Here is a 26,505-nt window from a genome sequence, read left to right as displayed (position 1 = left end):
TGAGTCTTCGGAACTGAGCCGGCAATTTATTATGAATTTTTAAAAACCATGTCTTTTAAAATTCGCGGGCCGATTGGTGTGCTCGTAGTGACCGATTTTGAAACCAAAATCGTGAAAGAAGACGTCACTGTACCTATGACATCGCCAGCCCACCACACGCTCTCATTCGCTGGAGCCACGGCAGCCACGACGTCACGGCTACACTTCCGGTAGCCGCGAAAATCGTCTGCTCGTGCCGCCGCGTGACCCTCTCGGGCAAGCGCGAGCCAGGGCATTGCCTTTGCGCATATGGTTTCAATTTTCCTCTGCCGCCTCCTTCTGTTGGGAGTTCCGGAGCCACTCGCAGTGACTCGCCGAGTCGCTACTGTCGTCGCTGGAGTTCAGCCGGTACGGCGCGAACGCATAGGGCTCGATGCCCATCGCGGCCGTAAGAGCGAGCAATCGCGCCTCGAGCTCCGGGTCCATTACTGCTAACTACAACTGACGACACGCAAAGAAACCAGACGCGCACCGCAATCACACCGCCGACGCTGCTGCTGGGGTGCTAGGAGCAACAACCGTAAGTTGCAAAAGGAACGTCAGCGAATGACGTATTCATGGGCGGGGCCCAGTCCCAGAGCTGTTTTCTTTATTTTTGTCTGGTGCCTCGCGTGTACGAGTTGAGGGGAAGAGGAGGAGCGTAATTTTTAATCGTCTGTATCTTCCGGTGTTATTGATGCTAGCTTAAAAATTCTTGCTTTGGGGCGATGAGTGATGAAATGCCTATCTCTCGTCTGCTTTACGTAATCTCAATTTATTGCATAGTCCCTTTAAATTCTGCTAATCATGATCATGTACACGGGTCAGACAGTCGACTTCTGTTCGGACATGGCTCGTTTAGGTTACTCATATACGAAAAACTTTACAACTGGCTACGAAGCCAAGTAGCTCAGCTCCACTGTGCTTTGCATTAAGAGAGTCCCAGAACTGAAGTGTTTCAAATGTCGGAAATCTGACCCTCCCCGCCGTTCCAGGGTCCTTACAAAACTTAAAAGTGCCAGAGACACACAAATGACAATACTTACGAGTACAAATTTCGCCTCTGGTTGAAATGTGTTCCACAATTAATAGTGGCCTTTCATCGCATGACGCACTAGGCCTAAACGCATGGCGCCGTTCGACTAGTCCGCTGATTGCGAGAACGTGCCAAAACTTATAAAAAAAAGTAAACTTGGCCAGGCTGATAGTGACTAGCCGCCTAGCAGCTGTTAGGACGAAATCCACTTACTGCAAACATTCGGATATAACGAACGAGTGGCGTGTGACAGTCCTTAGTTCGTTTTAAGAGGGCTTGGCTACTGCATGCTCTGCGCTGGTTTACAGAACAGTGCTCTTGGCGTTTTATCCAGCCTTGCTGAGACAGCATGACCTTATCACATTCCTTGCTCAGCGACGACAGTGAGGGCAGTGCTCTCCACGAGTCTCCCTTCTTTCTGGCTTTGTTTCTGCTTTCCCCACAGCTTCAGATTTTTTTCTCTTCTCTCCAATCTTCACTCCATGACAGTGTCCCCCCCCCCCCACCCCCTTTTTTTCTTTCACTCTTGGCTGCTACTTGTGCGAGGGTAGTTAGAACCTTCATGTATCTTACATGCAGACTCTGGATATGCACTCAAGCCCACACCGTAAAATGTTGCTTTGCTGTGTGGAAACTTAAGCAGTTGATACAAGATAGCATGCTAGAACTGATTTGTTGCGCCCGTAATGCCCGTCATATGGTAATCGCCCCAGCTATGTCCACCGTATGCCGTCCTCTTACATTGACCTTTGTCACAGCTATGTCTAGTGCAGGACAAGGGGCCTCTTCTATTGGCCTGTCATGTAACATGGTGTGCTAGAAGGCTAATGCAGTGGCAATCACAGAAGTTAGGTACTTGTGAAACTACTTCCAACACTATTTTCCAGTCACCTGCAGCTGGTCACCAGCTGTCTGAAAATATTCAGAGTATGACAGTAGAGAGCTGAAGGAATGCTGCTTTGCTCATGTTCCTTGTCCAGTTTTCTTCAACACAGTTTTGTCGTACTACTGCATTTCACTCGAGCACTACTTGCTTAGCAAATAGTGACAGAAATGGCCTGTAATTTATAGTTTTATTTGCTTAGGAAGTTGTTGCGAGACTAATTTGACTACATAATCATTATGTCTAGACAGCACTAGCAGCAATAGCTGCGGCGTGATTTTTTCAGCACATATATATACAGTAATAAACACACACAGCTGCATGAGAGTTATGCTTCTGAAGCACATCGCTTACGACAACCTACATGTTTACATATATTTAACTTCTTCATGTGGTGAACAGACGTGTCTGTAAGTAGTGTTTGCAGCTACTTGCGTGAGGGTAGTTGAAACCTTCATGGAAATGGGGGGAGGATATAGATGGGAAGAACATACATATATTTAACTTCTTCATGTGGTGAACAGACGTGTCTGTAAGTAGTGTTTGCAGCTACTTGCGTGAGGGTAGTTGAAACCTTCATGGAAATGGGGGGAGGATATAGATGGGAAGAACAAACTGAATAAGGGAAGCTGTGCAGAAGGAAACCACCAGGTTTCATAACAGAGCGGCCAGTCTGGTTGTCCAGTTTCATGCTACCATTACCACGGCACAGTTAATACAGCAGCTGCTTTTGTTACAATAAGAACTGCGTTTCACTAGTACCACCTGTTCACTTTGAGCAACAATTTTATTCACTCTTGAGGGAGATTTACAAAAAGCTACAGTGAAAGCAATGTTTGCCCATTAACTTAAGTTGTTGATAAAAACTCTGTACAGACAGTAACATAAATACATACACACCATATAAAGAAAAAAAGTTGTCAGAGGGGCTTCAACATGCCAGCAGCAAAGAACTCAACCATTTAGGGTGCCCTAGTTTGTTTGCAAGCATCTCTCTTTGGCTGGTACACACACCACCCTCACACACAACTTTTGCCTCTAGAAGTACAATGGTCAAACTACAGACTTATGAGCGGACTTGCAGTGCTGAGCTAAGTAGCTTGAAGTCATCTGTAAAGTAGCAATATGTTCAAAGCAGACTTGGTGAGCTGGTGAAGGCATAACTCTATGGCTGCAAGAAAGCATATGCCACACAAGCTATGCGGTGTGCTGTTAAATTGCCCCAGCCATTTTTACAAGAGCTAATGCACCACCAGCCTCATTTAATCAGACCAAATAAATGGAAAATAAAAACTGGGCAGATTGCTCAACAATTCTGCTGCTTGCCTGAGTGGAACTGTTGCTTCCAATGTAACTTTAAGACAGATTGGAGTCAGCTGCAGTGTAAATGGAAGAGTCCTATGAATAGATGCACTTCCAATACGTTAAGTACAAGCACCACTGTTTTCTTTCACAAAAATTTTTCTTTAATCCAGCATGACTGAAGAAACCTGGCTTGCAAAGTGCCTTGTCAGAAGAAGTGCAAAGAAAGACAATAAATACAAAAGTATTTGCAGCATGTCTTTTACACAAACATGTAGTTTAGCTAGCAAGCAAGAAAGTCAAAACAATATTCAAATCTTTTGTTCTCATCCTTTGATCATTAGCGATTATATAAACAAAATTGACTTTCTTGCACATGTATGAAAAGTGTGGCAGATGGCTGAATACATGTGAATGATTGAATGAATGTCATGAACACAGCGACAAAAGCTGCCAAAGGCATTTCATTCAAGAAGAAAGCACAAAAACCACCTGAAGAAAAAGCACTGCTTTGAAGGAGCGTATGTATTGAAAGCAATGCATTTGAATACACAAAAATTCTGTAAATGAAATTCACGTTGCAAACTGAGTTGCTGGCAGCAGCGGTAATTTAGAAAGTGACAAAGTGACACTTTTGTATGACCAGACCCAAGAGACCAAAAGCACTGCTTTCTGTGACCTCCTGATGCAAGTGTGGGCATCAGTGGTGCATTACCAGAAACCAGTAGACAAACACTCATGAAAGTAGCAGTCTACCATGCCATTGTTACCGAAGAATTTTTCACAGCAGCAGAAAAAAAAAAAAGATGAGGCCCCCTCTGTGCGTGCATGTATGTGTGCACAACCTACAGTGTGCATGGCGAAAAGATCTCGACCAGAGCCCATCTTGAAGGCTAAAAGCAGCAGCAGTACGCACACGGGAATGAACACAAATGCGGCTACTGAGCCTTACGAGGCACAGCACACAACTGGACAAGTTCACCTGTCCTGGCTTGGCTGGCTTAAACTGTTCCTGTCTGCCAAGCACCATGCTGGAAGCACACAAGGTCTGTAGGCATTGGGTTAGGCGAGTGCACTTGCAGCACCCACAGTCAGATGCTCCAGTGTGGAGAAACTGGCCGGTATGCGGGAGGGCACCACCACAAGATCACATGCACATTTTCACACACACCCACAAACACAAAAAGAAAAATATGGGGGAAGCTCACTGCAGCATCTTCCTAAGACTTGCAAGAAGGCTACTGCTTTTCTGCTGTTTGCATCAATGTCCATGCACGTCAACAGTGGCCATGATAACACCAGTCTCACTACAGCTGACTGACTGTACAAAGTGGGTGTGACGTGTGGCTGGGCCGTGTCACCACCCACACAAGAGGAGGCCTCCCCTCCTCAGGAGCCCAGGTGAGGCTGGCGCAATCGTCGGTGTGGCTGGCTAAGGGACATGCTGGACAGCTCTGAGGCCAGCCGGATATTCTGCACTGATGGGCCTGCTTTTGAACGGTCCAGGAATTTCCTGCACAGCCAGTTGTTGCCAACAGCTCAGTGTACATGATAAACAATAAAACTATGCCACACAGCACCATAAAAGTGCACTACTCACTTGCGGGCCATCTTGAGAAGCTCCTCTTTCCTGCGAGACAGCATGCGTTCCCGCTCACTCGGTGATTTGGAGAAACGGCCACCAACTTGTGGTCCCATGCTGTTGTCTCTGTACGGAGCACAGATGCAGATCAAATTTATGAATGATGCCTCTGTCACTACTGTGGGGTTGACATGGGGAGATAAGTACGTTCTCCCCACTCAATCGCGGCTGACACGGCGCCAACAATATCTCCTATATTTCAATGACAGTAGCATTGGTTGCTTTGTACTTTGAAAGCCTCGGCTTGCTTAATCGTTATGATGTGGCGCAATTGATGGGGAGCAGTGATTTACGCCACAGCGAGAGCTGTTAGCACAGCTGGCCTTGCCAAGAAAAAAATAAAATTTTTGCTGCTATGTGTAATCATGGGGTGCTCTCTCCCTCTCAATGGATGTGCAGAGCAGACAGGTGGCAACTTTTGCTTCATTTGCCAAAAGCAGGAAATCAAGCAATGAAGGGTCACAGCATGCTATAATTTCCACCACACACTTCAGCGTTCTCCTAATTTTAGAACTTGTCTTGCAGAAACAATATTTCAGTGGATTAATGTTCAAGTGTCGACTAACATTCCATCAAGAGGTAGTACCAATATGCATGGTACTTTATGCGTGTTACTTGGTACTTGGAGCGTGTGTCTGGCAGGGAGAGAGAAAGTGAGAAGTGCAGAGGAAGAAGAGATAGGAAAGGGAGGCAGCAGCGGAGTGTCAGCGATCATGGAAACAATTCCCGTCGAATCAACCATCGATTGCCAAGTAACTTTTTTTAATCTGCTGAAGAGTTTCAGGAAAAACGCAGTGCCCAAATGGTTATGCTAGCTAGATTCCAACTTTTCTCTGGCAGAGTTAAACTGTGCACAGCATTTACAGAACGTTTAATGTGCAATAATGAGCAATAATAAGGTCAGTTTGATTAAAATCGAATAACACAACAATAACGTTCTGCAATAGACTGGTTGCACATCCTAAAACGTTGTAGCAGGTCTCAAAATAAATTTTTATTTAGAACCTAAATGGCCATACGAGTATAATAAATAAATTTATGATGATGGTGATAGTCTTTTATGGTACAAGGCACCTGCGGCGAAAAAGTGCTCAGAGCAAACATCAAATGAAATGTAGCATGCTACTCCGTTAGATGTTAGAAATTCATGTTATGCTTCCACTTTGCAACAATGCATTATATGACTCCTCTAAGTACGGAACACATTACCCCGATGTAGACGCCTCTTCAGCTTGGGGGTATGGTTCGGGATCTTCAAGAAACATGGGGGAAGTGGAATCCAGAACGTTCGCAGAGGAGTTTCTTGGAAACCTCTCATCTGCAAGTGCTTCTTTATGGGTGTCAAGCCCATGATTCTGCAAACCAGACAGCAGAGATCAGACATTGTGTGTGAGAATAGCTAATGTTAGTCACTCTACTAGTCACCTACAGCAGCTTCTCTTGATGTTGCCTAATAGGAGAAAAAAAAAACATGCGCGAGAAAGCAGTGTTGGTGCACAAAACAAGGACGAATAGGAAATCAATGTAAATACTTAGCGGTTCAGACCTAGGACATCATGGGTTGAATTCGTGCCCCCTTCAATAAGTAATAATGATCAAAACAAGCACGACATATAATTTCCAAATTAGGTCAACATGAAAATAAAAAGGAGAAAAACCAGTCCCATTGATTGAGTTCATTTATTAGGATGCTGTATAGATTTTTAAAGAAAGGTAGAAAATCACCTCTATCCTGCCTTCAGCACCTTTCAATCCTCTAGTAGTCAATGCCTCTTAAAGTTCCTCCAAACACCATTACCTCCATATTACAGTTACTACTCTGGGACAGGTCATGACTCTTCACATAAAAACGAACAATGCAGCTAACAAGACAGTGCTGGCATCATCAGTTCAATCCCACAAACTGTTCTACGAATAGATACCTACAGCCACACAATACTGGTTAAGAGATCAATACTGGCAGTTATTGAGGGAGTGTACACCTGTACTTTCATTGCTGTATTCTTGTCTAACACACAGGGGGTTCCTTGCCGCAATTAGAAAACCAGAGCACAAAGTGTTTGGGAACCCCCGCCCTAAGGCCTATCTGACTTGCAGACAGAGTGGCATTTTACTGCCGGCCAATATAAGTCTGTGCAACTGCACAGAGCAGTGCCCCAGTCCACAGGCAGTAGCACGTGACGTGGTTTTGACGAGCTGACATTCAACTACACTGCCAGTGCTCTGCAACCAACTGACGTGACACTTCAAGCTATTGTGTCCCAAGACAGTTGCGGCCATAGCTAGTAGAGTGGGAGATTTGAAACAATTCACAGTTGCTGTGTTGGCCATTATTTTTAGTGCATGGTTTGACAGTTGTGTGCTGGTCTCGGAAATGTCTTGCGCAGCATTTGATTAAATGCTCGCCGATGATGTGGCTGAATGGTACTTTCCAAGAATTGTGGATCTTAACTGCAGAAAAACGCCAAATGGTAGAGGTGGAAGAATCACCCAAGGCTGCCAACAACGAAACTGGTATGCAGCCACCCATCGCTTTTTATCACCTTGAGTTTGTAAGCTGTGCACTCACACTCACTCACTTCACTTTCAATAACGGCTGATTCATATCACTCTCTATTCTTCCATGATCCAAATGGCTGCTTTTTAAAAGCCTAGCAATGCAGTGGCAGGCCATTGGTGCTTGGTATCAGGCCAGCCAATAGATTGTGACACTGTTTTCTTGTCAGTTTTATCATTTAGTGCAGCTGCATACTCTCTACATCATGAAAAAATGTTTTTAGTAAGAACACAAACAATTCTTTTTCTTTGAGGCAAGTAAGAGTAACACTACTGGAACTTTCTGTGTTGTGTTATACAGTCATATTTAAAGGGGCACAGAAAAGGGTGTTCGAGCTTGGCTTTAAAATGCTTGCACTTGTAGAGTACAGGCCACTGAGTGTTCATGCTGCCTGCGAGACCTCAAAAGCGAGCGGGAAATTGACAATTTTTTAAATTCCCGCTTCCGCACCTCATGGCGACGTGCGGAGCCAGGCTTTCGCGCGAAACCTGACATACAACGCCACACCATGCAAGTGACATCAGCAGCCGGGGGTTGTCATTGGTTCACCGTGACAAATTCTTTCGGACGTCACGCAGCTACCACAGCCGCGGACCCGGCAGCCAGCAGATGTTGGGAAGGGTCCGAGTGGGTCGGGCCGGCGGAGGAGTGCCGACATTTTCGTGTGCAAAAATTGAGAGGAGAGGGAAAGGCGCGAAGACAGGGAAGCTAAAATTTTGACTGCATGTAACTTATCTTCCACAAAACGCGTTAAAATAATTCTTGCTGGAGGATATTTGTGAAGCAGCGTCTTTTAACATCCCAGGCATGCCGCAACTTTATTGGGAGCTCCTTTCTGGTGCCCTTTAAGTGTGTGGCACTTCTGCAAGCTCCAAGCAAACTTAGGTGTTGTTTTAATGGAATCTGCGGGGCATTTGTTGCATGTGAGAGCACTTGCCGAAAATCGTGTAGCAGCATCAACAACTGTGCCAAATTTTTTTTCTATGTGGTTGCATGCATGTGAAATGGGCTTAACTGAGAACTAGAACAGTTGAGCTAACTTATAATGGTCACAGTTATAACGAACAATCTGTTATTATGAACGAAGGTGATGCCTACCTTCAAATTGTGTATTAGGCGTTGCTCCTCAGTTAAAATCAACAACTGCGGCCACACCACTTGGTTATAACGAACAACCACGTGCTGTAAACTGGCCCCTGCAGTTTAAAATTTGCTTCTCGCAAGTGTGCAAGGACTGAAAAGCATTGCCTGGGCCCCATGACAGCTCCCATCCCTTAAAAACATGGTGGCCAAGAAAAAAAAAATTACGAAGGGTGCATTAAGATAACCACCGGCGGGTTACAAGTACACACGTGCTTGCTGGCTGCGCAAAGTGTGTAATTTGGAAAAGAAAGAAAGCTCAGTGGGCATGACGCGGTGGCAACACTGAAAGCGAATACTGTCCATGACCGATCAACAACCAAGTGGCAGTGACTTCAGATGTTTGGATACCAATTGCGTGGTATGCCTAGCTGACCCAGCGAGTCATGTAGCATGTGCCGCATGCCCTATTGACTCTCCACCTTCTGCGCTGCTACTTCACGCAGACAGCAGACTGTGCTGTTGACACCCTCTGCGCATGCATGCACCGCACAAGCTTCAGCACTGCAGCCTCACAACTGTCGATGATCTGAGGCTCCAAGGTTGCTGGATCACGCGAGTGCAAGGACCGCAAACACATGCTGTACGGCACTGGGCTGTATGCCAAGTTCTACTTCGACTGCAAGAAAAAATACTGTCGAAGACAGCCATTCCTAACGAAATTTCTCAAGGTGCGAAAAAATTCTTGTCACCTAATGCGATGTGCAAGATCTAGTCACTGGACATTGGCATCATTCACGCGGCTAAAGTGTCCTATCCGCGGTGCACACATGCTAGTAGCAGTCACACGACCAGATGCCGACATACTGGGTCAATCTCTTTTTTCACCATAGTGGAATTGATTAAAGCTGCAGGGATGGAACTGAATGCAGAATGCATCACAAAGTGATCCCGCAAGGTGGTGTTTATGGACCCACGAGGGACGGAGGATGCTGTCAAACACTCGCATGATCAGACGCATGTGGATTTGTGGCAGTGCACCAATAATGCAGATGACGCCGGCATGGTCCAACCATATTAGATGAAAACATTTCACGGGTAGTACAAGCACTTCCCGACTGCCAGTAATGTGATAAAGACTGCAAAATGAGGAAGCCACTACTATCAGCTGTCTTGAATGCTTCAAATATGAGTAGTTAAATCGCGAGCCTAAAGTAGCTCATTGGCAGCAAGGATATCTGCGAGGAGCATATGACAGCCTTGGAGATTATTAAAAGCACATGAAAGGGCCTGCTTTACATGTAAACAAACATTTTTAAGGAATTAAGGACACTTTTGCCTAACTTTACATTTTTAGTTTTAATACAGGAAACCTATTTATACAAACTTCGAATACAATGAATGCAATCGGCATGACCAGCAGGTTCATTATAAGTGGGCTCAATTGTACTGCTTATATCCACTAAAACGAACAAGCACATTTGTTTTAGCTCTCACCGAAATGAGCATGCACCTGCAGATTGTAACCTAGTCGCTGAAAACAACATGGGAAGGCACAGACACTTACCTGAAAGCCACTGTTGTACACTGTTCCCCGGCTGTTTCGAGGCACAGCAGTCTGGTACATCGATGTCTGGAAAAAAAAAGGAAAATGATGTTGTCACAATCATGCAGCCATAACATAGCAACACCCGTGTGACTAAAGCTTTCTGCTTACAAGACAAGCAAAAAGAAATTAATAGCTTACTGGGGGCGCAATGAGACGTTCATCTAGAATGTTTTCAATCGTCAGCTCCACAGACCGCGTGCTTCGCAGGTCTTCAACAATGGTGTTCAATGGCATGCTTGGGAACATCTGCTGTACTTGGCGTGCCTGCACAACGATGACCAGTGAAGTCAGAGTACGGACATTACCCTTTGGTGCTCTAGCATATAATGTTAAGAAAAGCAACTGTAAGCACAATCAAGGTACATCCCAGAAGTGTGTGCATAAAGCTCAGCTGAAAAATGCTCTAGAATTTTAGTAAACTTAATTGGAAAAAGCTGTCTGTTTTCACTGGTATGTCCCAACTGTTTTCTAAATGCTTAGCATTTATAGGGCCTCAGGGAGCTGCACTTATGAGGAAAGCTGCATGATAGGCAGTACTATGCAAAATAGAAGCATCTGCAGCATATACAGTCGATCCCGGATATATCGAATTATTGCCTATATCGAACAGTTGTATTGCAAATTTTGCGTTTATCAAACTTCCGTTGTGGAGAACCTGTTTCCCCTCTCCGTTTCGATGCGGCCCATGTTCGCCGTCGGGACGGACAGCCCCCGGCTGGGCGAGGAGGGAAGTCTCCCTCATGGGGTAAAGGGAACGGCGACGGGAGCGCCACCTCGTAGGTTTTTGTGGAATTCTGCGGGACCGGTGAGAGTCTTCAGGATCCGGCCAGCATTACGAGCGGTTGGAGCCGCATGCTCTCGTCACCTTCCGCGGCAGGCGCACAGGAATCCGTTGTGCCTTGCCGCTGGACTTCTGGTTCCAGGCAGTGAAGCGAGCGCAGCAGACGCGCGCTCTGGTCGCCTTCCCCAGCAAATGCTAGGGAACGGCTTTGGCCCAAGAATGCGGCGCGCACGGGAAAACTTGGCCGCCATTATCAGCGCATACAAATGTTCGCCGCCGATACCTCCGAAGTAGCGCCCCTGCCCCAGCCGGTAAGTCGGAAGACCTTCTTACGTAGCCTTCTATTTCCGAGGAATGCCTCGATGTTTTGTAGCTAGCTGGCCCGCTCTGTGTAATGATTGCAACTGTAATAAATAGCATATGAGTTAACGCTGTGTCGTCCCTTCTTTTTGTCCCTGGAGCACGAACCCCATCCGCGGTTAGTGAGTGGGAATGCTGCATCCGCGGAGTGGGAGTGCGGGCGGGGCGAAAGGCTTTGTCCCCCCGTATTTTCCACACCGTGCACCCCATATTTGATATATCAAACTCCGTGCCACGCCACGCCCCCGCAAGTGCGCTTCTCCTAATATGCCCCACCCTGGAAGTGGGCTTCTTCGATCGCTGCGCACCCCTGCACACGGGCTTCTCCTAATGGAGTCGCATCTTCCCGAAATCGCACCTCGAGGGCGAGTCACTTGATGAGAACTTTGTGGGGTGTGAACGGAAATGGGAATGGCCATAGGGACATGCAAGGGGATGCGAAGAGGGAAACCACGCTGGCCACAGGCACCAGATTTCTGCATGCCGGTTGGCTGACTTCGCTGCTGCAGCCAAAACAAGCGACGTCAGCTAGCTGTCACCAATGTTTTGGCCATTTTGGCTGTCACTGCTGTTGGTGCTGCTTCGGCATGTGACTAGTGTGGTACGGTGTGGTGGTCGTTTCTTGAAGTGAAAAGCTTCACTAGGCTCGTCAACACCGGGCTTCGCGTGAGCCACACTACAGATTTGCCACAGCTGCGCATGCGCGAAACCGAGTGACGCTATGCGGAGCGCAGGTGGTCGCTGCTACTGCAGCTGTTGTAGCCACCACGCGCTGACTCCGTCGTCTGACAGTGAAACCGAGTGACGTCACGCGGAGCGCAGGTGGCCCAGCTGTCGTCACTGCCGCGCGCTGCCTCCATCGTCTGTCTTTTCGCCATGGAAGGAGGAGAAGAAGACCCAGAAGTCGTAGCGTGGGAGTTGGCTCAAAAGCAGCGAAGATATGAAAAATGCAAGGCTAGACAAGCGGCTGAAACGCCAGAATCACGAGAGGCACGCCTTGCTAAACGGCAGCAAAAGGACGCTGAATTGCACCGTTTGGCTGCGTCAATTGAGAGTGGCCAGGTGAGCGAAGACTGTACTTCGGGAGACGTCGAGCGGTTTCGAAGAAAGAATGAAAAGGCCAGAGCTAAACGAGCAACCGAAACACCCGAGCAACGAGAGGAGCGTCTCGCTAAACGACGACGACAAGACACTCAAAAGCGGCTGTTAGCCGCGTCTGCTACCAGTGTTAGCAGCCAACAGAGTGAAGACGACGACAACGACGCTATGGAAGAAGAGGTAAAGACTCACCGCTACACAGTGTTGAAACTCGGTGAAAGTGCCAGCGCGACCAAGGTCTTTACGACAGACTTTGTGGACAAGCCGTTCGGCCACGTGTCTGACGTTTGTGAAAGACTATGGCATTTGCGGGATCTTGGACCGGTAAGTGATGCCATGCGGGAGCCACAAGCACAGCTGCTTGCTACTACTCTGATCACAAGGCCATCTTTATGGCTATACAGAAAGTGCAAGACATTGTGTCCATTGAAGAAGAAATAAAGAGATTTTAATATCCTTGTATAACGATTGTACAAGCTTTGTAAACCTAAGACAACACGTTTTGGAAAAGCTAGAAAGGTATACCCAAATAGTAACCCTATGTATGAAACCTTAAGCTAAACCACGAGCATCGCCACGAAGCTTTTCGCTTCAAGATATCTAGGCTTAACACTTTAGCTAAGCCTCAGCCCAACTTTTTTTTTTCGCTTTGTTTGCGAGGCAAATGAGAGTTCACTTATGACTTGTGCGGTGCCATGCATTTTCTTTTTGCTTTATTCGTGTGTTCAGGAGCCATGAATGTGAAAAAACGCAAGAATTTGGACTTGGCAACAAAGGCGGACATCATCAGATGGGTGGAGGCCGGTGAGAAAAAGTTGTTTGTTGCCGACGCATTTGGAATTCCTCGCAACATGCAGAGTACAATCCTGAAGAACAAAGCCTGCGTGAAGCTGAAGGCAGCACAATCCAGTTGCCCTAGAGCGCCAGTCACCAAATACAACGGCGAAGCTTCAACCTCTTGATCAGGGCATAGTGAAAGCGGTTAAGGTTGGTTGCAGACAGCGACTGGTGCAAAGGCTCCTAATCAACCTTCGGTTGAGAATCGAACTCAAGGTGGGCCTCCTTAGAGCCATACAAATGCTGGCTGGTGCCTGGAATGATGTGAAGCAAAGCACAATCGTGAACTGCTTCCGCAAAGCAGGGTTTGTGGTAGCTTCAGACGACGGGTGTCTAGACACAGAAGACGGCGAACACAGAAGACACAGAAGATGCCTGGACAGCAAGTTTCGCGAGCTCTCAGCGTTTGCAGGCGCCGTTCTAGATGGCGTAACAGCACAAGATTTTGCCAGTGCTGACGACATGCAAGCCGTTGCAGATCGTGCTGATGCTGAGATTGTGGCTGACATCATAGATACCGAGGAAGCGGACCCGAGCGGTGGCGAAAATTCAGGCGAAGAGACCCAGCCGCCATGCACTGCGGCTGAACTTGCATCCGCATTCAGCGTGTGGGGACCTGCCCTGCAGCCCCGTGTTTGCTTTCCCGCGAGGCACCGTGCAGCAGCAGCCTCACCTCGAGGAGGAACGCATTCCCTTGTCAGTTACATTAACTGGCAAGAGAGGGCGCCAGCGTCGCTGCGCGAGAGACTGCTTGAAGCCCACGCGCGGGAGAGGGCATGAGGCTCTTGGGCGGGGATCGTCGGCACGAGCGGACATGTCGCTCGCGGCTCCGCTCTTCGCCAATGGGGCGAGGAAGCGACGGGGAGACCCGCTCCCGTATTCTCGTCCCGTCCAGGCCGCGGAATATCCCTTGCCCTAGCGCGGGCGAACATTCGCTCGGAACCTTGCTGGTGAGTCGGACGACCTTGATTCATTAGCGTACCTTGTTGCTAGCTGGCGTTATTGTTGCTGTAGCAATAAATGTTTGTGTCAGCCAATGTGTCGTTCCTTTGTTCCCTCAGAGCAAGGCCCGCCATGGTTGGCGTGCGCTCAGTAGCATACGCGATCACGGGGTGGGGTCCGGGCGGCTTTGAACTGTTTCAGCCGCGATTAAGCGGGAAGAAACTATCTCCCCAATTCAACCTCACAAGCGTCATTCGTCGCTGTTGGGGCGCAGTGGAAGGCACTGGACTTTCTCATTTGGATACCATCAACAAGCTTGAGGACAGCTTAATGAACTTCATGGTGCAGAAGAAGAGGCAAGCTAAGCTCAGATTTTTTCTTGCGAAATAAAGTGCGGTGGTTGTGGAGCTGTGCTTTCGTGTCTTGTGGAATTTGGAGGAGTAAATCAATAAGTTCCCACTTGTCACGATCGCAAGGAAATTGTCCGAGATGTGTGCAATTTTGAAATAGGCATCTAAAAGCTGTATTTTGTATTTCGAATTATCGATATATTGAACTTTTTCGCGATCCCTTTAGAGTTAGATATATCCAGGAACGATTGTATACGACCATACATGTATACTGGAATGGGAGCTCTTGTAGAAGACTATGTACTAAAGCTAGTATATCCTCTTGGACCTGCAGTGCAAATTTTGTCAGTATTTTTTCAAATGTTAAGTTATCATAATTGGTGTCCCCAAATATGATTAAAATATTTTTCACTGCATTTCGAGCTTTTGGCTACGTGCTGGGAAATGTTCAATATGGAGAAAAATATGCGACATCCAAAGCAAAGAGGAGCTTTTGTCACTCAAACATGTCTGTATGTGTGTTGGTTGCATTGTCAAGTTTTTATAAGGCTCTTATTGTACATGCATGTAAACATGCTTCCTTTTTTTTCTTAACCTCCACAGTAAAATGTGCTCACACTGGCTCCAACCTTTTGTGAAAATTTGACATAGCAGCAAAGGATCTCAATGAAGCCTAGAAAGAGCTTTTTATGTCATTAAAACTCATTCGATGGCTGCCGCACCTCTGACTGCATTGCCCAACATATTAGACAAGTTTTCACTGCCACGTCTCGGGAGGATATGATCATGATGGGATGATGATGGCGAATTTCATGGCGCAAGGGTGGCTTGGCCAAACTGTGCCAAGACACAGCAGCCTCAGGAGGATGTGTGTCGCGTTGGGAATAAAAAATGCTGTCCCCCCTTTTTAGAGGGCCCACTTCCTTACCCACAACCCACATTCTTGCATCACATGACCAAAGGTAGTACCTTCTTATAAGCCAGCAGACATGAACAGGACAATGCTCCATTCCTAGGTCAGAAAGTGCCCATGTGACACCAGAGTGGTCACATTACTGAGTTTTTTTATCTGCTAGACGCTGTTACTTTTACTGATACTACTACTGATGCTACTGCTACTATTGCTACTACCCAATTCCACAAACTCTGGAGAACCTCTTTGATGCTTTGATGAGGAGAACCTCTGTATGCAAGATAAGAAAAGGAAAAGGAAGCACTGTTCATTTAATTTGTAGCTTATTAGTGGATAGAATACACATGAAACACATGATAGAATACACATGAAACAAGGCATGAAACAGCATACAAAAACCCCGTCCTCACCATGTTGTCAAGCTGTGAAGTCTGCACCGGAGGTGATGGCTGTCCGCCGAGAAGGTTGGTGTGCGTCACTTCTACAGAAAAACTGGGAAGCCAGCTCACATATCGCGAACCTAGAACAAAAGAAGCCTTTGTATATAGAGTGCATCCAAATGGAATGCTCAAGATGAGTGAAAGCAAAAGCCAATGCTAATTGCTGTAAGTGTACCGTCAAAGTGGAAAAAGTGGTTTGTAGTAGCATTCTGCGGGTGGCGAGGTGTGTCTTCTTGCCCTCCAAGTGCTCCGAGTAGCAAGGTGGTGTTACGGCCCTCGTCCTGAAGGCTCTCTCCAGCCAAGGCTCCTGGCTCAGACAGGGACATTCGGCAAGTTGGACACGAGGTGTCCTGCTCAAGCCATGACCGCAGACATGAACTGCATAATCAAGCCATCAGGTTTGTCAACGAGTTTGCATAAAATGTGAGCAACAAATTGCTTTTTACGTCCTTCATGTAGTAGAAGCAATCTGATAATCTGATAATGGTGCCTGAACTAACATTGCTACCAACATACATACAATGCCTCATCTCTCACAATGGTCATGGTTGTGCACACTGCTCACATACACTGAATTTCCTATGCTTCATTTCGCTAGAGCCAAAGGTTGTGGTCCCTGGTTGCTAGACCGAAAGGCTAAAAGTTTCTATTATATACCTTATCTTGGCATACCTTTGCACACCAAATCACTAATATATCAAACTATTCTGTAGCACCCTTTGAATTCAATGTGTCCGGGTTTGAATGCACTACACATATAAAGCAGCGGATGCTTACTTGTGAAAGAGATGACCGCAAGGAAGTTTCCTTGCAGATTCCATGTGGTCCCAACATATGGCACAATCATCGCTATTTTTTTCCAGTTCATCCGCAGTAGCCATTGGATAGCTGCAAAAATACAAGGTGAAATCTCTTATCAGCAACACCAAAAAATAAATGTGTAGACAATGTGTAGAGTACACAAACCGCATTAACAGACAGCCTGGGTGGCTTACACAGCAGTTTGTTATATCAGTAGGCGGCTACTTCTCACTGCTAAAAAATCACATGTTGCTAAGTCAAGAAATAACAGCTGATAGGGCTTGAGTTTCCCACTACTGCAGGGGATCATACATTGCCTAAGGATTCCACCATCTGCGAAAAACAAGGCAATGGTCAACCCCTGCCTTGAAATGAAATAGAATCCTTTTGCTTACCTCTATTTAGACACAACCAAGATGAAAATTTGAACAAGATAAACCTGTCTAAACAGTGCACCATAACATATGGACTAAGACGTTTGCTATCCTAGCAATGCATTTACCCCATTATTGAACTTGTTAGTTATTAATGGAGAAAAGGAGTTTTTTTTATCAAGAAACTCTATGCCATACAAGCTGGAACTTACACAAGATGCCCAGAATTAACATTTTTTTCATGCGTGCATGCTTTGTACTTGCTGGTGAATAGACTTCCAGTGAGTGTGCAAAGTGCTGCAGATTAAAGGCTGAATGGGCCACTTACTGCACTGAATACCACCTATGCATGCGTGCAACATTAAATGATTTTGTAGTGGTTGACAGCAATGAAATGAGCATGTGTACAAATGTTTTTTAAAGAAAAAAAAAAGAGCATATGAAACAGCTTTGACAGGCAAGCCTTTAAGAATGTTTTCTGCAAAACACAGAACTAAGAGCGTTTTTTCATTTTAAGACCTGCAACTTTTCAGCTGACAGCAAACCCTGACCTGATAAACATTAACAAGGATGAAATATGCAGATACCATCAGTTTTTCAAGCAAATTAACAAATATAATTGAAAAAAAAAGACCACTAATTTCAGCTGACAGACTTGTCATGGAGCTGATAACGGAAAATATTGAACTGCAAATGAAGTATGCATATCTTGCGTGATGACAAAGGACAAAAAATGTTCTTGGTGGGTTTGCCACAATATGGATGAAGACAAAAACTTAACACTTCTACCAAAGGCTGCGGTCATTGACATAACTAAATCCTTTAATTGAGAAAGACAGCAAACTAACGGAACGAAAAATTACTTCATGTATTATGCAATGTGCTGTCAGTGGTCAGGAAATTGTAGAATGTTGCTGGTAGGCATTAATTTCTTACAATGAATGACCAATTCTACTGTGCTGCTTACAGCAAGTCATAGCAAGCATGCCTACCAAGTGTGTGCAAATGACAAAAAATGCAACAGCTATTTGTCAGCCCTCTCTTGTAATATGCAAGCTATGAGACAACCAAAGCTATGTTTAGTCTTCTACAAATGGCACCTCATCTAATCTTATTTCTTACACCACTCAGAGGATTACTCCTTACTGTGAGGCTCAAATTTTTTAACGGACAGAATGAGGAACTTTTAGCTTGAAACCGTATAACACTGATCCGAGACAAAGGAGCTTTGAGGTATATATAAAACGGATCACCACTGATCCTGTGCAGGAAGAAAAAGTTCCACCCCAAGCTCAATGGCTTGTTCAAAATGATATCAAGTGAAACTTAGTCAGATGAAAAAATTGCCTTGGGTAACTGGAACCTAAAAAAGCGAGAAAGATTTTTTTTTTAATATATGCTAATTGGATGACAATGGCTTCTACCTATGCTGCACTCTCCACAATGATACATGAAAAATCAATAAATTTCACAAAACTCAAATTCTGTGCCTCACTTTCATTTTTGAGCAATGGAAAAATAATACTCCCTTGAAGTTTACCCAGTGGAAAGTATAGACTATGACACTAGCTTTATATTGTAGTAAGTTTGTTGCTAATCTAATGCTGCCATGTTTTCTCAAAGTGATTCAGGCATTGAACATTAATGAGCAAACAATTAGAGTTTATTCTCTACACTCACTGACTAATTACAATGACGCTATAGAACCAACATTGTCGAATCTTTCAGTGGTACATCCAGCCAGCAAGCATGCATAACTTTCCTCACAAATGCCTTTTGATGCCCACACAACTTACTTGGCTTCCATGTGCTTCACAACTCTCAAGTAGTTCTTGTGCTTTTTAACACGCCTTTGAATTTCATAGAAGAGGTATCGCAGCTGCATCAGGATCACCAGGCTGGCCATTGAAAGGAATATGTTTCCCCAGAGCTAAGAGAGAAACAATGACATCGAAAATAAAAGTAGATAGATTATTTGCTTTGTTTTGCAAATGAGAGTGGGAAGCACATTAAAAAGATGCCTTGGCCTCTCGCTGAGCCTGCCAACTGTTGCACTTTTATGCAACAGTGCTGTAAATTCATTTCTAGCTGAAAAATTAAAACTACAACTGTTTTCTAATCGCAATTGCTGCTGCCTGGAAGCAGGAAACATGAACAAGGTACGCAACAAGTAACGCTGGCCGGTCAATCGCCAGGGCTGGTGTGCGAGCAACACTATTTCCACACAACAATAACTAAGAATTATTTCTGTGCTCAGCATTCATGCAATAAATGCATATCTTCAGGCTGTACTTTTCAAGAGCACAAGAATTGCTATAAAATTTTGTTCAGTGCTCCGTTAGGCTCAGCTTGACAAAAAATTGGAATGTCTACTGTGCTCGAACAAGGCACAGAAAAGAAGCGGATACCTGCAAATGAAACATTGACCACTGTTGCTACAGCACACAGAGGAAATGAGCACACTGGACGAGGGGGCAGGGTCCATCTGAACCACATGTTTCTAGACTTTTTTTCGTCGAAAAAAATAGGGTTCATTAGCATGGTTTTCCTATGTGAAATTTCCCACTTCAAAGGAGTGGGGGTGTGTCATAAATCCACCCTCGCATGGTCAAGCTGCAGCATAGAGCTGTAAAAGTTTACCGAATACTGTGAATCCAAATCAACGTTCTCAAATAGCAATATTTTATTAGGATTGAGTGTAGGTGTTTTATTACTGAGGTTGTGCCTCATACTATCCCATATATTTGCTTGGTCCAACTGACTTGTCCGAGTGTTCTAGTTCCCATTATATCAAGAGTGAACGTAACTGCACAAGAACTATGGCACTGGCCAAAAAGTTCAAGATAGAGGAAAACACAGATTTGTGCTCAGTACACAGCTAGGGTTACAATCACATATTTAGGTGAATATGATGTCTCCAAATGCACTCTGATGGATAGCAATTCGTATTGTTCAGAAAATGGAAGAATTTCATTCCTTTCTTACACACAACAATAAAGAAGAGTACACAGAAGAATGCAATATGCATGTTGAAAGAAGTAGTTTCTGTATACAGTTGTTGCTTAGAATTGAAATATGGTATGATCACAATATAGCAAAGCTGAAAGAAGAAGCTTCTGTATACAGTTGTTGCTTAGAATTGAAATATGGTATGATCACAATATAGCAAAGCTGAAAGGACGCAAGACAATTATACTGCTACAACAGTAATTTTGATAAAGGAACAACAGTGCAACATGAAAGGTTCACAATATTCTTGCAATTTGCCCCGTACCACCAATATGTGATATTGCTTAATAATGCACCTGGGATGTGAACAGAACAACGCACTTGCAGGCAGAGCATTGATTGCAAAGCCTGAAGAAATGCTGATGAAATCCTGCAGTACCTACTGGGACCCTTTGGGTTTTACTGATGGCTAAGGTGCAAGTCTAAGTGCATCTGCCTCTCAGGGCACAAGCAAATGCTAGTATCCAGTGAGAGCCACTACCCATGCCCCAGCTACCCTAGGTGGAACTTGCAATTATTTATGGCATTCCTTCTCAGAGTAGCAAGCCTGCTTTGTATTCAGCTGAAAGCATCATGGCCTTTAAACACATGTTATGTTCTTTGGCCTACTTGACACCTGAGCCGCCTCAGCTAATGAGCAAAAATGCTACAATCATGAAATGAGATGCTCAGTTGAGATGCCATGCCTCTTTTAGCCTTACACTGTTGTTTCATCACTTCAAGCTTTTACTGAAAAGCTTTGTTTACAGCTATAAACCAGGGTGCTGGTACAACTGTAGAATGCCAATAACAGAAACAATGAGTTGTTTTTAAAAATAAACAAGGCAGCAAGACATGAAGAAAAAGACACCAACCAGCATGTGGAGATCATGACAAAAGTCGATGGCAAGTGCTGTCAGCTCAAAGCAGAGCTCAGCATAATACACATATGCAGCACGATTTTCCCAGACTTTGTCACAGTGGATATCCCACAGGTGGATGCCATACCTGTGGTGAGGTAAAGGAAATAAGCAGTTTTGACTACCACTGGTCTACAAAAGAAGCACCCAGCATTGCTTGACACAAGCCCACCAGAAAAATGCTCATCCAACACTTAGTCTCCAGCTATTTATACCTACACAGCTACCACACACACTGATCACTGCTACCTTCTAGACCAGCACAAGCTATATACCTAAAATAATGGTTTGCAGTCAGAGCAGCACTAACCAAGCTTTCCGCGAGTCCAGACACTATGAATGCAGTTTTTGTCAGTAAAATTGGGGTGGCTGATCCCATGAGTTTGGGTCAAAGTAAGAGAAACACACGAGTTGCTTGCAACTGCTAAATTTCTAAAGTTTAACTCTTTCGTTGCCACGGGAAAAAAATGACTGTTTTTCATAGGTCTCAGAAAAACATTTTTTCTAGAAGTGTGATTGGTAAAAGTATACAAAATGCAGAACAGTGAATGATTGGAATAGAATGCTAATCAAATTTATTTTAACAAAACTACTTGTTCTGAATATTGTGCAATAAATAAATAAAAAGCACAACAAAAAAATTAAAAGGAACAAAAATTTGTATTCTCATGACAATAACTCTCCAAAATAATTTATTCAAAAAATTCTAGCAATTACAAAACTATTAAAATTGTTTTTATAACTTGGCACTAAAATGTAAAAGTTAAAACTGAAATACTTTTTGAGCTCGAAATTATTTCTTTACGCTATTTGAAAAGGCTGATTTCAGTGTGTCCTTGACATAATTTTTAGCCTGACAAAAAAAAAAACTGGAAGTATTATGTTATGTGCCGAACTAAAGCTTGATAAGAGTGCTTTTTAAAAATACAAATTGCAACTGATCGATATCAGTTTAGAAAAAACTGAGAAAAATTATACAAATACAACTAACAGGCTAATGTTCTGGGCACCGTTTGCGCCTTTTCAGCATCCAAACTAAAATCTCATTGTCAGAGGCCCTATTATGCATAGAAAATATCTGCTGCCGATGCAGTAGAATCACGTGCAGTGGGGTTTTTTTGAGTGCGCACTGTCCCTACGCTCGACACCATGCTTGGAGCGGCTTACGCCATAGCCTCCGCTTCAAGGGCATTGCAAAAATTCGCGCCTCGAGGGGAAATTGCAATCTATACAGAAAAATGAAATTAGTTTCTGAACAACAAACCAGATGGCACCGCATCATCGTAGAGTCTTCATACGCTTCATAGCAGCACTCCACTAGCACAAGCGTACTGGAAACCGAAAGTGAAACTAACAGGCCAACGTTCCGAGCTCTGTTTCCGCAGCTTTGACTAAAATCCTGAACCAAAATCCAACAATGCGATATCATCGTCAGAGACCCTGCTACTCGATGCATCGAAAATATATGCTGGCGATGCAGTAGAATCGTGTGCAGCGGGGTTTTTGCGAGCGCGCGCCGTCGTCGCGCTGGGAGTGCTCTACGCTGTAGAGACTGCTTCATGGGCCTTTCAAAAATTTCCGCCTCACGAGAAAATAGCAGTGTACGCAGAAAACAAAACTGTAGTTTATGAAGAACAAACTAGATGGGGCAGCATCACCGTAGCGGCTGCATAGGAATGCTCCGGTTAGCGCAAACTGTCCGGGAACAAGAAAATAAACAAACAGGCCAGCATTCCGGGCTCTGGTTGCACAGTTTTGAGCTTCAGAAACAAAATCTGACGATGCAACATCGTCGTCTGAGTCCTTGCTACACGATGCATCAAAAATAAATGCTGTAGATGCAGCAGAATTGCATGCAATGAGGTTGTTTCGAGCGCGCGCCGTCCCCAACTTTGATGCCTTGCTCGGAGCGTTCAACGCCACACCCTCAACTTGAAGTGCATTTCAAAAATTACTACCTTGCTTAAAAAATACAAGTTGTGCGGGAAATGAAAGTTCAATGTGTGAACAACAAACCAGATGACTCAGCAAGTCCGTAACGGCCGCGGTCACGCTGTCGTATCAGTTCGAATTTTTCGATCACCGGTGATCGATGCCTAGTGGCGTGGTAAAGAAAGAGTTAAGAAACACTAGAGTGTCAAATAACTAAAGCCCCAGTAAAAAAGTAAACTTTCTTTTATTTGCAGCTGATCCAGTAAAAAAAACATGTATTCAATCTGAATTCAACACTACCCAAGTATCTGCAAAATCCATGATCATTAGCCATCAAAAACATATTCAACAAGTAATAACCGCAGATGCAGTTAATTTTTTAGCCATATTAATGCAATATGTGGCAATTTTTCAAAGAAAATTACTACCATGAGAGATGAAACAACAGTTTTTATAAGCCAGCTTGGCCAAATGATTAAAATAAGACAGCAAAAATTTTATATCCCCACATGGCCCCCCAGAGTGAACTTGTGTCCTCTCAGAATAAAAGACTCAATCAATCAATAAATCAATCAATCGACTAAAATTTTAAGTAAGCACTTCTATGGTCAAGTACTAGACATTTCTCATACCATCCCCACTAAAATGCCTTTGCCAAAGCCCCCTTCCCATCACTGCAAAGGTTCAGCAGGTATGATGTCCATGGATAGAAAATCCAACACACTATCATTTACTGCATAAAAAAAAATATGAAAAGCCAGCTGCAGAAACCGTACATTTTGATTCAGGAGCAACCCCATCAAAAACGGACAGAAGTATAACGAAAAAAATCTTTATTTACACAAATATAAATTCAATTTCAATTACAATTACAATTAGTTTTCAAATACACTCCCCTGATGGCTCTACTGGTTACCAAAATGAGAATAAAAACAATATAAGAATACATACCTGACTATCACATACAATGTACGTACTGTGACAAGGGAGCACTGCAAAGGAAACAAAAATGTTTCTTACATTATAACTCAAAGTTCACTTGGAAAAAAGTATGTGTGCCAAAGAACTGCATGACTGCAGGCTAGTTGGTTCAATTCCATTAATTAAGGGGGCCCAGCTTGAATGACTGGACATGGACATTGCAGAGAGCAGGAGAGGACACATTGTTGTCGTGCCCAGCAATGTCCTCTCCTTTCTATGCCACCCATGCCCAATCGTTCAAAATGGCCTCCCCAAAAGGAACCTGGGCCGTGTTCTGATTCAATGCCCTATAGCAATGAATGAGTGCAGTGTGCACCAGTGCCTCGTGCTCTGCCACCACTTAGCATTACGTTGCAAAGCAATTTGTTGCACAAAAATGGTAACCAGGCATAGCACACACACTACAATGAACAGACCTATGAAAGAGATCAAAGGGACACAGAAGACAAATAGAAGTTGGCCTGTATCAATAGGGTACAATGTTCTAATCCCAGAGAGACCAGTCTCACCGAAATAAGGGGCTTTTATAAGCTAGAAAAGACCAAGAAGCAAAATACAGGTGCCAGCATCAATGGCCGATTTCGCACATAAAATATGTGCGTCGACATTTGTGGACATGGATCCCAGAGGCTATGCTACAGCACCAGTCACTTTAAAACGGCAGCAACCAGTCCTTTTCAGTGAGGACGTCGCGAGTGTAAATCGTTTGGCTGGAAGATTTTTAAATCCAATTTTCCCGGCGATAAATGCATCTTTTGCTGTCAGACAAAGGTCAACACAGCTAGAAAGAGCTAGAGAAGAGATTTTTACTGTAAACAATAATTGGATGGTGCTGTACTCTGTGTCCCTTTAACAAGAATACAGAGCATGCTTGCAAAGAGATATACAAACATAGACAGTCCTGAGAAAATGCTTTTTGCACTGTGGCATTGTAAGTTTAGCTGCAAAAACTTGGAGGGAAGACTGCTAGAAAAAGGAGTAAAAACATCAAATTTTTGGTCGCATGTTTTTCTCTTCAAAACAGTCCATGGATCACTATGTGGAATTTGTCTATGCCCACGAAATAGTTTATATAACTCAATTCCTTCGCTACTGTTCTAAGTTTTGGTTTCAGCAGCCTACTAGTGGTTACGATGTCACAGACGAGTTCAGAGAACATTGAGACCATGCAAGGCATACAAGAACTGCAAAATAATTACAACTTTGTCATTTTAATGCACTGCAGCTTTTATGCCACTCTAAATAAAGAAGCAGATATTACACTGCTATTTCTACACGTACTCTTGTGACCTCTATGTCTCAACTCATCTATGACGTCATAGCCACTATAACAGTGTTGAAATCAAAACATGAGAAAAAAGACTGAATTATAACTTATTTACCAGGCGAGGCAAATTCCACCTGGCTATCCATATTTACTGATGCCTGGTGCATAATTACAAAGAAAGAACAATTGAAAATTCTGTGTCCTTACACCTCTAAGAAAAACCGTCATTTCAGCTTAAGGATAAACATATATTTAGCAATGTACGTGCAGAACGGGAGCCGTGAAAACATGCAATGAAATTTTTTGACTTGCGGCTTCATAAAACATTCTTGCTAATGGGAAATAAGGATCACAAACCTTCAGTAGGGGAGCACTCCCAGCAACTCATTAAAAGGAAGGTCTTAACACATCTAAGGAAGTGATACCCTCAACCTTGCCATAAAGCTCCCTTTAACACTCAACTCAGACTCCAATTTGACAATGAAGGACCTCTGCCTTTTGTCATGGCATCACAATGCACAGCAGCCCCGTTCCAAGAATAAAGCTTTCTGATATTATAATTATAGAACACAACCTTTGGTAGGCAGCACTAGAACGTTCACACATGGCGCCATACTCTACATCCAAGTGGCAATGCAGCACTGCTTTGGGCAAAACTACTGAACGCCACTTACTCCACTGCCCAAATATTTTATGAATCAAGAACATTGTGTACTTCCACACCACGTAAGAAAGCCTGGCCTGTACGGCTCAACTAAGCTTTCCTGCCTCCTCCCTCTGGAGATCCCCGACATGTCTCTATATTTTGATATTTTAAGGAACAGACATACAGTTCAAGCATGAAAGATGTTTCAAAACTTCTAAACTTACAATAACAATATAAAGTGAGTTAAAAATGATTTTTAAAAATGACAAAGGTTCAGCAATCTAATCGATAAAACAACTGCACACTGCTTAACTGACTGAACATAACACTTCTTACAAGCCAAATATCACCCATGCATTACAGGAAAAATAGGTATAACAGAAGCTTGCACTGCAAAGTAATCTGAATACAGCTATAACCGCTGTAGCTTCTTGAACTATCTGAAAAAAAAATATTTCTGCACCACACCAAAGCTTCTTAGAAATTTCCTGCTTAAAAATGCGTATGCCTTTAAATAAAGCGAAAATTGCAATTTACATAACTTGAGAGAAATAAGGTCTCACAAGGTTCCCTCTCCCCGCCATAAAATCAGATACAGGGGGCTGAAGTTGGCAATATCACACATAGAATAATGCTCGTTGCATAGTGGGCATGTGTGTCCTTAGTCATGATACCACAACATGCTAAGTCTAATATGCTGCGTTTAAAAGATGTTCAGTGCAACGCTGTGCTCCTCATTCTCCCTAAA

The 26,505-nt window shown here is 44.1% G+C and overlaps 1 protein-coding gene across 3 annotated transcripts in view; it reads right to left on the bottom strand.

Annotated features, from left to right (window-relative positions):
- Positions 1-2,705: 2,705 nt before the first annotated feature.
- The window catches only part of LOC144113698 (E3 ubiquitin-protein ligase AMFR-like), an 85,357-nt gene continuing 61,557 nt past the window's right edge, over positions 2,706-26,505 (bottom strand). For all 3 annotated transcript variants that reach the window (XM_077646955.1, XM_077646956.1, XM_077646957.1), the window contains 11 exons: positions 23,815-23,855; positions 20,887-21,019; positions 18,820-18,953; positions 16,626-16,736; positions 16,024-16,226; positions 15,819-15,928; positions 10,266-10,391; positions 10,086-10,151; positions 6,091-6,236; positions 4,840-4,947; positions 2,706-4,752 (listed from right to left, as the gene is read on the bottom strand). In XM_077646955.1, the coding sequence (XP_077503081.1) occupies positions 4,629-4,752; positions 4,840-4,947; positions 6,091-6,236; positions 10,086-10,151; positions 10,266-10,391; positions 15,819-15,928; positions 16,024-16,226; positions 16,626-16,736; positions 18,820-18,953; positions 20,887-21,019; positions 23,815-23,855 (1,302 nt within the window). In that variant the 3' untranslated portion in view covers positions 2,706-4,628. The remainder of the gene's footprint in view (positions 4,753-4,839; positions 4,948-6,090; positions 6,237-10,085; positions 10,152-10,265; positions 10,392-15,818; positions 15,929-16,023; positions 16,227-16,625; positions 16,737-18,819; positions 18,954-20,886; positions 21,020-23,814; positions 23,856-26,505) is intronic.

This window comes from Amblyomma americanum, chromosome 1 (assembly GCF_052857255.1).
Source record: "Amblyomma americanum isolate KBUSLIRL-KWMA chromosome 1, ASM5285725v1, whole genome shotgun sequence".
In the NCBI taxonomy this organism is placed as follows: domain Eukaryota; kingdom Metazoa; phylum Arthropoda; class Arachnida; order Ixodida; family Ixodidae; genus Amblyomma; species Amblyomma americanum.
The sequence above is the reverse complement of the archived record's forward strand: the minus strand, read 5'-3'. Positions and strand labels throughout refer to the sequence as shown.